Genomic DNA, 18,536 nt, shown 5'->3' with positions numbered 1-18,536 from the left:
AATTTTTGGGCATTCCACATCTCCTAGTGTGACACACAAGCCAAAACACAATGAAGACACTGTTCAGATTTTCTCTTGTGACATGCAGTTGACAACAAAAGGGTTTTTGGCCAACGAGTCATAGACACCTTCCTTACAAGCCATATTGCAGGGAGAAGGGAGAGGAATATACAGGAAGAGGTGGCACCTCAAAGCACTTGGGAGGATCTGAAAGGCATCCTCCCAGCTCTCCAACATCCTTAACTAAAGTAGTTGGCCACAATACAGTGCAAGCTATGTTAGAGAACATTTCACTTCAGAGCTGTAGCTCTGGTAACATGCAAAAACATGCTGTAAACTGGTTCTGCTTTAATAGACCAGACAACAATAACTGTACAGAAGCAATTGCTCATACATAACAAAATGGGATAAGCTTAACTTGAAATTACACCTTCCATTCTTACTAGAATATAAAAACTAATCTTGAAACAGCTTGACATAAGAGACATTTTGAGGGCAGTTACATTTGTGAAAAATTGGCATAAAATACTACAGCTGCCTATCATTTCAGAGAATTTCACAGAAAAGAAAGGTGCATGAGAATTCAGTATTACTTCTTTATGACATGTCAAATTAACTTGGGGTACCATTGCTATTTAATAAAGGAGAACAAATGAAGTAGTAAAAAGGTTCTGGAGAGGCTACAGAAAATGGTTAAATTAAGATTCAGTTAGATATTCATTCTAAAATCCTTGTTTCCCAAAGTAACCGAGACCAAAGTGTTTCTTATTTACAGAATGGAGCACAAGGTCATGTGCAGGGGAACTTCACACTGTAACTAGAATGAAGTTTGACTTTTTTTTCCCCCCAAAATCTGAAACATGAAGATTTAGAAGGAAAAGAAACATTCAAGATTTATTACTTCAGTTTTCTACACTAACAATACAAGATTCATTGTGATTTACACGTGCTATGTTTTCTATATTCACAGTATTTCAGCATATAAAGCCCAAGAGAACTAGAAAAAAACCACACTGGGTAGCCAAATATTTCATGGATCATTGATGAGCCTGGGAGCTTGCATTTTCAATAAACTGTGAAATAAATTTCAAAAGGTTCCTTTTCAGTCATAGCAAGCTGTGTCAGGAGAGGTTTAGGTTAGATATTGGAATAAGGTTTTTCACCGAGGATTGGGCACTAGAACAGGCTCCCCAGGGCAGCTGTCACAGCACCAAGGTGACAGAGCTCAAGTGTTTGGACAATAGTCTTGGACACATGGTGGGATTGTTGGGGCTGTGTTTTGCAGGGCCAGGAATTGGACTCAATGATCCTGATGGGCCCCTTCCAACTCATGATATTCTACAATTATAGGGCAGGGAGCTCCTGTGTGAAGCAACACATAAAATCTCTTTTGGGTGGATCCGGGTAACTGTAGTCCAGGAGCTCATAATGAATAGTTAGCAATCTTCTAACAGATTAAGAGCATTCATATGCAAAAGATAATGACTTGACAAAATAATAGATATTCAGAAATTGAGCCTTAGGTTAAACCACAATAAAAAGGAATAAAAACATATCACATGTAAGACCAACTCAATCAGGAACAGCTAAGACTGAAATAAAAACCTTTGAGCCTCCCTCAAAGCTTGGAGTCTCAGACTTCCTAAGAAGACACTGCTTATGTATTCACCTGAGTACCTTCTAGAAAAAGAAGTAAAAGGCAGTATTACTACACATCCAACATTAGTTTATGTTACCAAAATTAACTTTGATATCAAGTAGTTAAGATTCAATTTTCTGTTGACCTAGTTGCAATGACCTAATAGAAAAACAGGGTAATTTAAATATTTTATACATCAAGAACTCACTAACAAAGCTGCTGGGAGTTAAAGATCAAATAACGAAATGCATAAAGTAAATAAGTTCCAATAATCATGATCTTCATTAATTATCCCTAATACAGTTTTTTGCTGTTTTTCAGTACTTTAAACTGAACAATTAGGAAGCATGTTTAATGGCTGGGTTAAGTACATCAGCTTGGCTACAGAACTAACAACTCTTAAAGTACAACTCTTATCTATCAATTCTGTGTTTTTTAGGTACATACAAACTCACTAGGAAACAACAGAAAGTCAGGAGGTTAAGAAGAAAGATTACTACTGAAGTTGGTTTTCTTCTTTGAAGCACACTCATATATTCTACTAAAACTGAAGGACTTTGTATTAGCTTCAGTTTCACGTATTTAACTGGAACAAATTCCCCTTTAAGTTCCCTTAGTGATCATTAAGAAAGTTGCCGTGTGATTCTGAACATACTGAAACACCTTAATATTACTACTCAACTTGAAGGTCAGTAAGAAACTTCACAATGTCAGAATAAAGTTTAAATCCAAAAAATGCAGAACTGCTTATATATGCATTAATATAGATGCAATCACTCATCAAGAAAGCCTATACGGCAATCAGGTAAACAGCAATCCTTTAAGCTAACAGAGCACTGAAGCTATTGGGTTTATTTTGTTAACAAGGACGTTGTGGGTATCATTAAGATATGACCTCACATTGTCCAGTGCCAGACCCAGCAGTATTCCCATGAAATGACAAGCTGGGATTCCAGGGCTGGCATGACCTACGTATAAAAAGATCAAATCTAGGAAGTTTAAAGCAAACTGGCTATGGACAAGTGCTCTGCAGAACCAGGTTTTTTCCTTTCCATCATTTTCTGACTCCCCTACACAGGTATTTTTCCTCACTTTTAGCCCAATGAAGGCAGAAATGGAGAAGAATAGAGTACAGTCCCTTCCAAATAAACAATGCAAGTCTACTCATGGAGAATAAATAAATAAATTGATGGAATTTGGAATGGCTGGAATTCTGGTAAAAAAAACCAAAAAACAAAAAACCAACAAAACACCAAATACACCTGCTTGAGAAAGTTCCTAGGTTACTGTTGCTACTTCTCCCATGACAAGAATATTAAAAAGCAGATTGTGCAAACCATTCTCAACTTACATTTTCTATTGCAGAAGTCATTTGCAAGAAACTAAGTCACCACATTTCAACACAAAATGCCTCCTGCTACACAGTCATTCTTAGCATCAACCACAAGTGTAAGCTTTCATGTAAAAGAGAGAGAAACCTTAAGGGAATTTCTGATTGCAGGACAAAGATGCCTATGCTTCTGAGTAGGTGAGACTGGAAGTGTTGAAGGATGTTTGACCTTCAAATGCCAGTTCAACTTGAAAAGATTTTGGATGTTCAACTTGCAAAGATTTTTTATGTTTACAAGAGCATGAAGAATTCTTTCCCCAGGCACACACTGAGCACCACAATCCATCCAGCAGGAAGATGGCTGGTGATGTCCCATCACAGCCCTGCAGCCCTTGAACCTCAGCTTGTCATTTCATGGGTACACTGCTGAGTCCGTATCTGGCCAATGTGAGGCCATTCCTCTTCTTCATCCTCATGTCATCAGTGACTAAGCCTGATGAATGAACGTGTTAGAATTAAGCTACTTCCAGTACTTGGAACACAGCCCCATAATGCTGTCATGTCTTCCCTTGCCAGTATCTCAATTTATCCTTTGAGAGCAGATAAACATTTAGGCACTGCACTGTCACATCTCAAGTACCAGCTTTATATTTTCCTGAAGGGCAATGTGCCTTAAATTAGAAATTCTTGACTGAAAATTAACCAAGCTCCTTCTGACACTTACTGAAAGTAAAGGTAACAGATGAGCTCTCTGACACAAACCTCCCCAAAACCCAAGCTATCCACTAAAGATGAGAATGTTTATTGTTTATAAATATGCTCTTACAGTCTCTTCCCACTCTTTAAGCACTTTCCCCTGGGTGCAGTTCCGCTCACAGCCAGCAGGGGCGCTGGTGGCTCCCGGCCAGGCAGGGCAGGGGCGATGATTCCTCCCCGCCTGCAGGGGGCGCTGTGGCGTGAGCTTAAAGATCACACAGTCAATGGTGGCTTGGCCGAGATGGGGAAGGAATGGGAAAAAGGCTTTGCTTCACAAAGCCCCAGGGGCAGCTGATCCCAGTGCCCCAGCAGGACCCTCAGATGCAGCAAGCTGGAATGGCAGGAATGAGCAAAATTATGTGGTAGTAGACGAGAGGTATCAGAAACTCCGCAGCTGTAGCTGGAACCATGGGGGCGTCCTGGCAGGGGATGCAGGGCTACAGCGCAGCAGAAAAACCCGAGCAGTGCTGAAGAAACAGTGACGGGTAGGCAGTGGCAGCCAGGCTCCTAAACACAGCAGACAGAGGCTCCCTTGAGGAAGGAAGGAGGAAAAGGGAGAATGGGCTTGAGGATCCTGGGGTTTCCCTTGAGCACTGGAGCAGATGGTGAAGGGTCCCTCGTTTGGTGAGGTAGAGTGTTCATAAGGTCCCAGGGCAGCGGCCACTCTTACGGGCAGAGCTCCACTCACAGTAGAAGAAAGGCAACTGGAGACAGAACCCTGCACTGGTGACAAATTCCACCCACAGTGACTGCAGCCTCTCCACCCTCCCAATGCTGAGAGCACAGGAGAGCTGGGAGCTGCATCAACCCCTCTTCCCCATCCCAAATCTCATGATATCTCTGCCCTTCCAGAGAAACCCACAGGTAAAGAGCTGCACCCTTCTCCTGAGTTGCAGCACGTTCTTTTGTCTCCCCCTAAGTCCTTATTGGCCCCTAGTCCCCGGTCCTTATTAGCTCCTAGCAACATATATGGTAGGAAATTTCCCTGAGAGAAAGAAACAAAAGGAAGAATCCTAAATCCCAACAGACACCAGCACTCTGACAACAAAAAACCTACTACCGATACTGCTGGTTATATTACACATACTGATTTTAAAATATACTTTTATTATTTTTATATTATATATGTATGTTTAAATGTTTTTGCTTTATTAAATTATTAATTCTTTTACTGTGCTCCTTAAAAGCACTTACTTCCTGAAAAGTAATTCTGATGTTTTGGTGAAAGTATTTTGTCATTAAAAAAATACATGATCTAGAAAACACTTATGAAATATAAAGGGATGGAGCTTAAATGTAATGTCACCTCTAAATTACATGGCCAATATTAATATTAAAATACTGTTGAAAACCATAAAAAATACAACACAGACATACACAACTCAAGTGCACAACAACAGCGTTTGTCCAGCAGCTGCAGATGCCCTGGAAGTGTTGCTAATTTGTGTTTCACGCAGTGAGCAGTGGTTCAGCTATTCTCAGACCCAAGGGGACTCTAGAAGCACTAACAGACCTACACAATGTTAAAAACAATGAACCATGCCCAGTGTTCCCAAGGAATTCACCCACCTGCTTCTGCACGAAGCAACAGCTCAGGGAGAACACTGCCTTGCTTGCAATGCGTAGGTGGGATAGAGGACAGTGCAGGCTCAGACAAGGAATGACATGTCACAGGCCCAATCCACTGCTCCACTGCATTTCCAAAGTCTTGGAAATGTTTTTCTTTCTCCTTTGGATTTCAGAGCTCAAAGCATTATTATTCCAAGTTTCCCTGATTAGTTCAGTTTTAATGTTGGACTTAATGCTCAAGAAGAATCAAAATGCCAGCACTTATAAAAGAGACCAACAGTGCTTTTTCATCCTGCCTACAAGATAAAGACTAAGGAAATCTTCAACTACAAACAGGATATAAATCGTGGAGAAGAAAAACTATCTTAAGGTGAGGTTTTTGTTAGGGGTGTGTTTCAAAAAATAATTAATGCAACTACAAGGAAACACGGAATCACATTTTTCACTGAAAAGGGAAAACTAAAGACCATTTTAAAACATTCAACAGAAGCCACCAAAGGGGAAATGAATAACCATGTTTGTTATACAACACATCACCATCACAGCTAAGTTTTAAGTAGAGTATCTCTAAGCAGTCAAGTCATCTAACAGAGCATCAGAATCTTTCTCCAACACAAATAAAGCAACATCACAAACAACTATCTATAACAGTCTATTTAAAACACTTCAATAAACTAAATTTTACTGTCGTTTGTTGAAAAATAAAATAGAAACTAATTTGAGGTCATTATAGCTTCCTTTACATTTGGTGAAGTGCTGACACACACACACCTTAACACTCAGAACCCAGACCGTTTTTTTGCTATAAAAGGCTATTTTTCCTTCTTCTTAAATTCTTGTTGTGGTTAGAAGTGGCAGGCAGCTAAACTCCAACATGGCTGCTTGCTCACTCATTCCCTGCACTGCCCTCTCCCCATGGAATGGGGGAGAGAACTCGGGGCGGGGGAGGGAAGTAAGACAGAGATAAGGCAGCTTAACAGGATAGAAATGGAAGTGAGAAGAAATACTACTACTACTAGTATTACTACTATTAAGAATAAAATATTACTAGCAGTATTACGGTAGTATAATAGTAATATATTGTACTACAAAAGAAGCTTGCACTGACCACCCACTGACTGTTGCCCAGACAGCTCCTGAGCAGAGTCCACGGCCAGCTTTCCCCCTGGTTGATATACTGAGTACACCATGATATGGCACAGAATATCCCTTTGGGCACCCGGGGTCTTTGCTGTTTTGGCCCATTTCCTCACTGGTAGGATGAGAAGCAGAAAACTCCCTGACCGATTGCAAATACTGCTCAGCAACAACTAAACCATCAGTGTGTTGTCAACATTATTCTCACCCTAAATCCTAAACACATCACTGTGGTAGCTAATTCTGTCCCTGCTGAAACTAGAACAGGGCTTCATTGCCATCATGCTGGAACAGACTGATCTCATCACTTCCAGGAAGGATCACAGAGTCCTTATCTGCTTGCTCAAGTAGCACCAAGTGAGGTGTGAAATAAGATGTCAATAGATGCGTGGCAGAGCTGATGAAGAGCTGGGAAGTGGACACAAACAAAACTGGCTTGGACAGCAGATGCTGACAGGAAGAAGAGAACGTGCTCAGAGGAAAAGGCAGATGTCAAGGTAAGAAGAAGATTACCCAGTAGGAAAGGAGAGGTGAAAAAACATCATTGCCCGGAAGACTTGAGTGGAATGGTGATTCCATTCACCAGCAGCATCTGGTAAGCCAAAGAATAAGAGCAAGGCTGGAAAATATGAAGCAAGTGGCTCTATAAGAAGACCCAGACAGGGGCAGCACCCTTAGAGATAAAGGAAGGCAGGAGAGAAGAAGTAGGTTAGAAGGGAAAGGAGTGACTAGTCTGATGGCAAGCACTCTGATGTGGCAGAGGGAAGCCACATAAGCATGACTATCTATCTCAGTCTATAAAACAATTTAGCTCAACTGGTCAAAAGCAGGTCAACACTGCATCACAAAAGGGCATAATGTGTATGCAGAAGAGCATGCAGCAGTACTTCCCCAAGGCCCTGTTTCAGCATATCTTTTACAGACACGAGACTAGGGTCCCTAACACCTTATGAGTTATCTTGTAAGTGAACTGTTGGGTTTTTGAAACTTTGTAGGCTCTCAGCATTCAAAAGACACTGTGACAGATGGATGAGGAGTTCACATACACACTGTGCAACAAAATTTGTAACTATTCAATTACTTCTGTTTGCTTGAAACCTAAAGCCTGCAAGTTTTATTTGATAATCTGAGGTCTTCTCATGAAATACAGGGTGAATGACCATTCCTCATCCATCCTCTCCAAGCTACTCATGACTTTGCAAAGTGCTGTCAGATCTTCAGTCATCTTCCTTTCTCTACTGGAAAGATCTAATGTACTGTGTCATTTCTTTTACGCAAGCTATGTCACACTTCAAGCACTCCCCATCACTCTTAACTCTTCAGCTTCCACTCTGCACTACTGAGCAAAACCAGAGTGAACACAGTGTTCACCAATACAAGAAAGTCCATAGCTGACACAATGGTGCAGTTATGTTCTATGACTTGTTCCCCATGCCCTTCCCAATAATCCCTAAGACTGTTGGGGTTTGGCACTAATGAACATACATTTTCACAGAACTATTAATACCCAAGATCTTAATCCTGAGAAGTTTGAAGCTACTCACAGTTTCACTATATACACTATGATAAGATCATTGCCTTTTGGGCTTCTCCAATGAACACTGCCTTTACTACTTAACTTTTGCTTCCACTTTACATCCAGTCACTCAGTATCAAAGACCCTTCTGAAATTCCTTATATTTTGCCTTTATTAACTCTTCCTTGAATAACTTAGTATTTTCATCAAATAGGTCACCTCACAATTTACCCTTTTTTACAAATCACACATACTTTGAACATCACTGGCACAGGAACTGATCCCTTGAGATTCTATTGATGACCTTTCTCTAGTTTGAGGATGGACCTTTAATTCCTGCCTTTTCTTATCTTTATTTAGCCACATAAGAGTTTTCCATTCCATGGTAAATTCTTTAATAGCTTTTGGTAATGGACCTGGTTAAAATATCTTCTGAAAAATCAAAGCAGGCACACTATCCATTTGTCTAGCTACTCTTTAAAAAACAACAAACTCTTGCTCAGTATCATACTCACTGACAAGTCCAATATTCCTGGATGTTCAGCACTTCAAAAAAGTATCCCCTCTCTCAGACAGGCTTACGGAACTGTATTTCCAGAATATTCTGTAGCACCTTTTAGAAATAACCAGTAAGTCCCATCACTGACTCTCCCTCTGCAGTTAACTGCTGGCATCAAATCTGATGGCAGCATTCAGTTCTATTCCAAGACTAGAATGTATTTAGCATGAGAATTTACAGCTACTTTCAGTTAAGTGAGAAATTTTTTGAAAGATGCTATATATACAGACCAATTTCATGACCACAGATGGATGCTTCCTTTCTGTTCCTTTCCCCATCCTTCTCTTCAAAGATGAAGAGACCTTTTGTTTGAACTTTTATAAACTTTAAACTGTGCCCCATAAGTTGATATGGTCCTCAATAATGGCTGTGGGAAAACTGTTAGTCAAGGAAGGGATTTTTACATCATGATCAGATTTCCATTCTCCCAGATAACTGATCACTGTGACATCGAGGCCACAAGAAAACTGTTTCTTGTGTAAAAATCTCCATAGACTGAAGAGAGAAGTCCTTTCTCCCAAGTAAATTGGTGAAAGACTGTTTTTAAAAGATGGTAAACTGACTGATTTGTTTCTGTACATTGTCATTGCTAAAGAAAAGAAGTCCTGGGAGGAGGAGGAGTGTTCTAAAAGTTTTATTCTGAGTTCTATTGTTTTTTCTTATAGTTTCTAGTAATAAAGTTTCTCTTTGTACCCTTTAAAGTTTGAGCCTGTTTTGCCTTCCTCCTAATGCTATCTCACAGCAGGAAATGAGTAAATCATTCTAGTAGGTGCACTGGTGATTTAGCCATGCTAGACCCACGACATAAATTGGTGCATTGGCTGGGATATCTTAAATTGGCAAACCAAAACCACTACAATATCTCATAAAGTTTTTGTGTTGTGACCTGTTCTTATTAAAACCGTGCTGCAACCATCAAACATGTAAAACATATGTACATCCCAAGAATGCACAGAAATATACAAGTTCAGAATTCCTTCTTCTTCTGCTCTTACTATAAAAAAATTAGATGTGTTACATTAATCATACATAAAAGTACATTCTGGTCATCAGCAGAATGTTAATTTTGTTTTATCTCTGCACTTCAGTGTTTCTATGTGTGGAGGCCCTGGAGTCTGCCAGGGAGACACCAATCTCCATGTGCTGGAAGGAGAGCCACTAAAGTCATCAAAGGGGCATTAAGGACACGGTGATTAAAGACTTCTCCCCACAGTCCTTTGCAGTGATATGTTAATATTTCCCAGTTCTGTACCCCTCATTGGCCTGTTGGCCCAAGACTGCCCTTTCTACCCCTATATGGTTACTCCCTAGAATATTCTCCCTTCCCCTGGTCCCCATTGGCCCTTGTTTGGTGCAATGTTCCACCCCTGTTACCCTATTGGTTTCACCGGTCCCTTACCCTGCCTCTGCACCATTTTCCTTTTTTTCCATTGCACCCTGATACCCTGCTCTGCCCCCCTTCCCCATACTTAAACCTGAATCCTGCCCTGTTTTTGGTCTTTTGACCCTTTCGGTGTGTAGCTGTAATAAACCCCATGGAAAGGCCATACTGAAGACCCTTCCTGTCTTTTCATTCGTTGGCCTTTTCCCAACATCAGGAGCCAGCCTGTGTGTGTGTGTGTGTGTGTGTTACTATGTGCTGGTCTGCCTAGAGACACTTTCAGAAAGTAGTGGCTACTGACCATTGCCACGTGCTGCTACATGATGCCTTCAGCTAGGATCTGGCTAACCCAACAGCTGAACCAATGTTTGGCTTGAGTGAAGAGGCACAAGCCTCCAGAAACAGAGTTGTGACTGCCTGAGGAAGGTTTTGTGCTGCTGGTGGGTGATCTCATTCAGGATTTCTCTGCCCGCTCCCTACCTCTGTGGAGCTGATGGGATTTTGTCCCCTGAAACATGCCAAAGGCCACTTCAAATGGCTTATACAGTCCTGCTTTGAGAAGAACATACTTGAATAGAAACAGTTGTAAACCATGAGACAATAGACCTTCTCAGAATTATAATAAACCAATAAATTCATTATTGTTTATATGAATGATCAGTAACTCCTCTGCCTCCTGTCAGCTAGTGTTGTCAGAAAAACTAGACATACTGTAGTTGTGTAGGCTGAAAGTAAGAGAAATTTTTTTTTTTTTGGAACAGCGTGGTGTGAGGATTGTCTGCATCACTCACACAGCTGACTGAAGACTGAGGCAAGCTGGAAGTGAAAAGCTGAACTAACAGTGACAGGAAAACTCTGGGACAATTATTGCATGTCATTCTGTTAATTAGGCACTGCATGGAAAAGCCAGTGGAGAGTGTTTCCAATTACCCAGAAGAGAAGCTCTGCCACTGCAATAGAAATAGGTGCAATGTGAGTTTAGAGGAGGTAAAACCAGCAAGTTTTGCCATGTACAGAAATACAGAGACACTTCACATCCTTGTATGAAAAAATTCCACCATTAAAACAGCAAGTAATTTTAGAAGAACTACTACTAGAAGAACTGCCAATTACCTATATCTCTATTTAAATGATTCATTACAGGCATAACCTTGGTGTTTTCTTTGATATAATTAGCTATGCATGCATATCAAAACTTGAGTGTGCCTCTTCTTCTGACATCAGGTTGGAGGTAAGGAGTTTTCCTTTTTTATTTTTTTAATTTTCTTTTCTTTCTCTCAGGGAAATGTCTCCCATTTGTTGTCTATGAGACTATAAAGACCGGTATTGAAGCGACAAAGGATGTGGTTGGGAAGGGGAGGAGAGGGAAGGGTGCAGCTGAGGCCACTCTTAGCTGGCAGGGGTTTTCTCTTTGGAAGGGCAGAGATAGCACAAGATTCTGGCTGGGGGGTCAGGTACTAGGCTCAAGCTCCTTGCCCTCCCCTGCTCTCAGGATCAGGAGGGAACAGTCAAGTTGCTGCTACCATTGGGAAAAATTTGCTGTCACCAGCAAGTCCAGCCCTTTACTGCTTCCTCCTTACCATGGGTGGGCCTTTGCTCCTAAGAGCAGCTGTTGAACTTGGACCTTATTAACACCTGATCTCACTGGAAAGGACCCTCACCATGTACTCAGGTGTCTCAGGGGAAAAAACTGGGACCTCGAACCCCTTTCCCCTTCCCAGAGGATGCCTCTCCCAGTTGCCCTGATGGACACCCAGCTCTCCTGCCAGGGCTGCAGAGCTGCTGCTACATTTCGTCTGTCACCCCAGGTGTGCCTGCCTCTGCCATTTCAGCCACTGTTTCGAGGTTCCTGCTACAGCCCATCTCACCATCCGGAAGGGCACTAGGATCAGCTTCCTGACATGAGTCTGTACAGGAAGGCCCTTTCCAATCTCCCCCGCCAGCCTGCCTGCCATTACAACATGGGGGACGACTGGGTACGCCACAGCGCCCCCTGCAGGCGGGGAGAAATAATCACCCCTGCCCGGCCGGGAGCCACCAGCGCCCCTGCTGGCTGTGAGTGGAACTGCACCCAGGGGAAAGAGCCTGCGGCCCTGAGGAGGCTGTGCTTGGGATTCTGGTTCTTGTTTGTTATTGCTGCTCTTGTTTGTTTTTTTGCCTTGTTATACATACACATACATACATCTATCTATCTATCTATCTATCTATCTATCTATCTATCTATCTATCTATCTATCTATCTATATCTTAGTAAAGAACTGCTATTCATTTTCCCATATCTTTGCCTGAAAGCCCTGTAATTTCAAAGTTAAAATAATTTGGAGGGAAGGGGTTCATATTTTCCATCCCAGGAAGGTTCCTGCCTTCCTTGGCAGACACCTGTCTTTCAAACCAAGACACATCAACAAGAGGATAACTTCACAAACTGCTAGAGTAATAAAGCATGACAAGTTAATAAATATTTTCAATGACATTTTTTTAAAACCTGAGACAGAAGCCAGTTTTTCACTACATAACCAAACAGCAAAATATACTTTTAATATAATCTAATCTAATCTACTTGTTTATGAACCAATAATTGCAAATAATCACATTCTGATTGACAGAGGCTATATATATGGGATTCCAAAACATCTGGATCTGTCCAACACTGTGAATGCAGTGCTTAGCAGCATACATTAATAGGATAATGAGGCAGAGCCATTCCTGAACATGCAGTTCACACAGCACAGTTAATCTCCTGTAATTCCCCCTTCGCCACACCTTGCCATATCCTGTCTGCCACGCCCCCATAATGATCCATAAACACTCACATAACTGAGCTTCTCCTCTCTATCCAGGGTTCAGAATGTATTTCACCAACAGAAAATGAAATGTCATCTATTCAGAAATGCACAGCCACACATTTATACAACGTATTGAAAGAATCACATCTCTGGGACAAGGATGCATCCCACAACCAGCAAGGAAGATGGAGTGAATTACTTCATTTCACTGGCCACATTGCATGAATTCACCACCTGCTTTTCCTCAGGCAAGCAGTGAAGAGAGGAGAAAGTGCAAACTAGAAATGCTTATTGCTCACACTGTCCCAACAGTGACAGAAATCCTGCCCTCCTGCTGTGGTCACCAGTAGAGATCCCACCAACACTTACACGGCCAGGTTGGCGGCCATGGCATTTTCCCAAAACCAGTTGTAAAGCAAAGAAGAAATCATTGGTTTCTTGGCACTGTCTACTGTAACCCTGCAAGCTGTGCCACACAGCAAGTGGTGCAAGCATGAGGGTGGCACACACACCTGAGACCAGCAGAAGGGAGTTCTGCAGATCTTCACTCTTTCACCAGCATATCTCACAGCTCCTCATATTTGCTGTGGACCCAAATACATCTGTGGCTCTATGTTAAGCACCACAGTCCTCACTCAAACAACATCATTTAACTCTTTAAGATTTAGATCCAATTAGAACATTTCTAGGGAATATTTCTGTGGTCATTGCAAAGACATATGGCCGACTCAAATAAGGGGCTTTCATTTTGCCTTGTTTAAAGTACAAGTTTTATCCTTTAGTTGCATTCTCTTAGGAAAAGAAGAATCTGTGTAATCTAATAAATCTGATGGATGTTACTGAAGTATACTTCTACAAATAACTGCTGTAACTACTGTCCTGCACAAGTCTCAAAGAGAAAAAACTCCTGGAGCAGGCAAGGGCTGTAGTGAAATGGGTTCTAAACATTTAAAAGCTTTGGCTGAAGTTTCTGATACAAACAGACTGTAAAGATGCTCTGGCCTGAAAGCAGCCAGATTTCTGTCACTCCCTGTTTCTCAACTGTGAAAAATAATGTCAAGATGGAAGAAATTACTGAGCTGACTCAAGATACTTGAAGTGATCCTCAGAGCAATGCAAAATTAAGACTCAACTCTGCAATCAGCTGCCCACTGACAAAATTTTTGTTGGTATCTTAATTCTTACTGGATGGGTATAACAGTGGTCTAGGGTAAGGGTCTATTTGCACTAAAATTACAGAGGAATGGGCACTGGCAATGCCCAGCTTCTGGCAATGTCCACTAACAGCTACCACACTAAGAACAGCTGAAGCACACACAGAGCTGACAGGCAAGATGCAACTTTTAAAAAAATGATCTTTTAATACTGAAGGAGTACTAGAAGGAAAGAAAAAAAATTTAAAAAGTCTCTGGACTCCTTAGTTCTGCACAAAAACATTATTTAAGAAAAAGTATTCCAAGACAGACATAGTACACAACAAGCAGAGGGCTGGCTGATGGAGAAATTACACCTTTTTTTTTTTGTCACCATTTTTCCTCCAGAGGAAGTAATTATGTGGCCACCTGTCCCCCAGTAGACCCTTGGGAACATCAGCAACTAAGGTTTATTCTAGTCAGGGTCAAAAGATGAATGTCAGCATGTGAAAAGGATAACAAACACAATGTGTCACACACAACTACATAAGCCTCAATTACAAGGAAATCAGAAAAAAATAGCATATGTGGGGATTTCAAAATAAAAATTAAGGCCTAAGGGTTAATGGGAACATCTTTAAAGTATTTGCATCCACACCCTGCTACCTAAGATAGCAACCATACAACTTGCAATGACTTTTCTTTCAAAACTGCACTCAGGGAAGGCACCTTGAAAGTCCAAGTCCAGTTCTTCACTGCTGCAAGGAACTGCATATAGTCCTGTCCACAAATTTATGAACTCCTTTCCACATGATTAGACTTCTTACTCCTTTACCAGACAACTGCTGGAGCTCCTTATGCTTGCAGATACGTCCTTATAATTGCAGATTAAATTTATTCATAGCCAATTTATATTCATTTGCTCTTGTGATGACATTGTCTTTTAGCTTAAATTAGGTTGTAAGACCTCTAAGACACTGACCAAATCTACATAAGGATAGAGAGTCCTGAGCCTAAGAGTTCCCTTTTCTTAATTCAGAGCTTTGCTTGTGGTGACAATAAAATAATAAAAATTATTTTAGTGCCACTAGTCTGATGTTCTTCCACCATATCTCTAATTAGTGCAAGTGTACTCTCATGAAGTCTGATCAAATATATTGTGATGCTTTCTAGCTGAGACTGCAGCTCTGCCTCATCTCTAACAAATTGTTTATCTGGCTTTACACATTTATTAACACTACAAGCTAATGTTTCTGCCCTGACTATTAAAAAACTAAAGGAAACACAGTAACAAATGGGTAAAAGAGCATGTCCCTTTTAGCATTAAAGCTTGTGGTGGAACTGACCAACCCAACTCACACAGAAGTCCGGAACAACAAAAAAACCAACAGGTTCCTTCCCATCTGTAATTCCTAGAGGCAGGTTCTTCTCCTCACCAAAAGTCTTGAATTTGGGCTCTCCTCAAGGATTTTTGCTCAGAATAAACTAGTCCTGCAGAGCCTCAGTAGCATCAACAGTGATATTCCGCAGGTTTAGAAACACCTATTTTATATCTATACAAACATCAGATCTAGAAACCTTACCAAACAAAAAAATTTCCCTTATACTTAGCACAGATTTTCTACATCTGCTGTTTTGGCATTTTTGACCACACTGGTAGCATTTCTGTTAGTTACTATTCAGTCCCAGCTCTGCTAAGAGCAGATTGCATCCCATGTTTTACTTACTCTACACAAATGAACAAAAATTCTAGAAACATGGCATATTTTTTAAAAATTTCTTTCATCATTTGTTTCATGAAATAACTGGTCTGAGTTGGTTTCCATGCCTTTTAGCTGTCCTGGCTTACTAGAAAAGCAAATTCCAATTCTGAACTCCAGGATTTATCACAATTCAAATGGCAGTGGTAAAGCAATATACTTAAATATGGAATAAAATCAAGAAAATGTTTTGCCTAGACTGTTAATGAGAAGGGCAAATTAACAATTCCATTTTCTAATGCAGACAAAAATAAAGGTTAACAAAAAAATTAGGGCCCAAACCTCCCTTTTAATTGATCCAAAGCACCAAGGACACAGGAGAGAACAGCAAGCAACTACTACAAAAATAAAGTTGCAGGATGAAGTCAGGGCATTTATAAAATATCTTTTGTTTTGTTTCAACAAATATAGATTCCCACAGTCTTTCATTGTAAGAGTCCAAGTACTAGATATTCAAAAATAAATGTGAAAAAAGAGAGGTTTATTTGGGGAAGAGTAGGAGTACTTTCTAGATAATACAGTTTCAAAGGACTGAACAATTGGATAAAACTCCCTTCAGAAAACACAATAATACTGAGATATAGAAAACATTTATGTACATTCTCTATCTTTTCCATGAAGAGGCTGAAAAAAATAGAGCAGGAAAAGCAGACTAAAACTGAGTCACTCACCCAAACATCTGTAGGGAACCACAATATGCGGGTGACCATTGCACTGCTTCCATCCCCTCTTGCACCAGTTCTGTATTGTAACTGGCTGGTTGGCTTCAACAACATTGGTGATTTGCAATTCAGGGTATACCTAGCATTAAAAGTACAGAAAAAGACAAATGTTATCACAAGTATGTACTCTGGGTCACTGTTACACATTTTTGTAACAACACAATATTCATCTTCTCTCTCTTCTCCCTCTTCTATGTATAAAGTATTTATATCATGGTATGACTGTGTGCACGTATCTGGAAATCTGGTGCGTCTGTTCATCAGTAAAAACATGTGGCTGCCAGTTCAGAAAAATTATGGTGATAACAGCTTAGTCAAAATTATAACTTGGCCAGTTATATTTCACTAAGGAAAAGATCAGCTAATCATGGTCAAATACGTTCTCCTCCATGTCCAGGCTACTGCAAAATTCCATATACAGGGCATATTCTCTGTGCAACTAAACTTAATAGCATGACTTTATGTTCATCTCAACCATTTTAACAAACATCATAATTCTTGCCTGCTGTAGTCTGCCTAGTACTAAAAATCTGTTGAAACAGTTAACTCATATTTAGGTTTACATTACCAATTTCTAAACTGCTGAGATCAAAATTCTATCTAATATCACAATACACTTCTACACCCATGACCATCACACCAGAAAACTTGCTGATTAATTTACTGGTAAACCACAACTTTGGCTTTTTATCCCCCTCAGTCCCTTTATCCCACCTCCCTTTTCTATGCTAACACAGCCTATAGCTCCTGCTTTACGTTTTTCAAATTGGCAATCTACCAGCCCTAACATGAAATTCAGAAGGTACTAATTTTCCTTTGCCGTTCCTCAAGCAATCCTTACCAATTTCCAGCTGTGTGTGATCTGAAGATTTAAGTGCTCTGAAAACTACTGTCTACTCATATCTACCAATGGAAAAAAAAGCAGAAATAGGAACAAGTCTGAAGTAACTGGAGATGGTCCAAAAACATCCTGCAGAGAAGTAACATAATCCCAAAAAAAGAAAACTGGGTTAAGATGGGATGAATTCTGAGAGTCCAAAACTGGTACTTGGAAAAGTATTCTAAGAATCTTGACAGTCCCACCTCAAGTAAAAAGGATTTGTCTCAATCATGGATCTCCACTGAGGTATGGCATCTGAGAGGCAGTGCCTCCTGGCACTCCCCTGATTGAAGGTTTAAAATATAACCATGGCAAAAATGAAGCAAGCAGCTGAAGCTAAAGTTGCAAACTTTAAAAGACACCAACAAATTACAGTACAGCCTTCTCAGATTTGAAATCAGGAGTCTTTAAATGAATGTGGCCTGGTCCACACACATGGGAACAACCAGAAAGCAATCAAAGCATAACTGGAAATAATTGGAAATAATTTCTTGTTTTAATCAAGAGACATGAAGGGGTTATTACAATTTTGAAATGAACTGTATTAACAACTTAATGCACAAAATAATGCAGATACAATAACAATGCCAGGGAAATGACTACATAAAGAAACACTACCTAAACAACACACTTTATGCTAAAGAGCTTGAATATCAATCCTGCCTTCTATTACAAATATAATTTATTAATCAGATACTTATTTCCTTATATAAATACTTCACAGAATCCATCTGTCAGATCTTTGCCAATTCCAACAGCATCCTCAGCTCACTACAACTGATAGCTGAAGAAGTAGAGAGGCTGAAGGTGCAGCCTGGAATGTTAACCCAGCATACAAGATACAGTGACCTCAAGAAAGCCCACAGGCAGAACTGAAAAGTGTAGAAGTTTCCTGCACTCAGAAGACTGAAGCTTTACTTTCTTTCTTTTGTCAGCAGGTGGCCAAGGCCGATGGTCATTGTCCACATTACATACAGATGCCCATTTTCACACTGCTTGCAGAAATTAACTCCAGAAGAACTTGCTGCTCCCTCTGCTCCATCAATGCTTCAAATACTAAATTCTACACTACAACAGCAGGTTCAAGGAAAGTTCTTGCATGTGCTCATGATCCCTGTAACAGCACTGCCAAAATAGATTAGCAGGAAACTTCACACTTTAAGTGCTGTGTAAACAGCAGTGCAAAGCTCCATAGCTGCCTCAAGAGCTAACATGCATGATGTGAGAGAAGATTTGATTTTCTTTGGGTACTTCCTTTAGCATTGTCATGCTGAATTCTTCCAGTTCATACCTCCACAAATGTCGCACTCATGCAATTACAACCCGTGGTTAGATAATACTGGGTGCTGTCACAAGCCATATGCTTGA

General features: G+C 40.5%; 1 protein-coding gene across 4 annotated transcripts in view; it reads right to left on the bottom strand.

Annotated features, from left to right (window-relative positions):
- Positions 1–18,536, bottom strand: part of APP (amyloid beta precursor protein) — a 203,622-nt gene that overhangs the window by 113,986 nt on the left and 71,100 nt on the right. For all 4 annotated transcript variants that reach the window (XM_014886607.2, XM_014886608.2, XM_088157747.1 and 1 more), the window contains exon 3: positions 16,238–16,367. In XM_014886607.2, coding sequence (XP_014742093.1) covers positions 16,238–16,367 — 130 coding nt within the window. The remainder of the gene's footprint in view (positions 1–16,237; positions 16,368–18,536) is intronic.

This window comes from Sturnus vulgaris, chromosome 2 (assembly GCF_052056855.1).
Source record: "Sturnus vulgaris isolate bStuVul1 chromosome 2, bStuVul1.hap1, whole genome shotgun sequence".
Classification (NCBI taxonomy): Eukaryota; Metazoa; Chordata; class Aves; order Passeriformes; family Sturnidae; genus Sturnus; species Sturnus vulgaris.
Note: the sequence above shows the minus strand (reverse complement) of the source record. Positions and strands in the feature narration are given on the sequence as shown.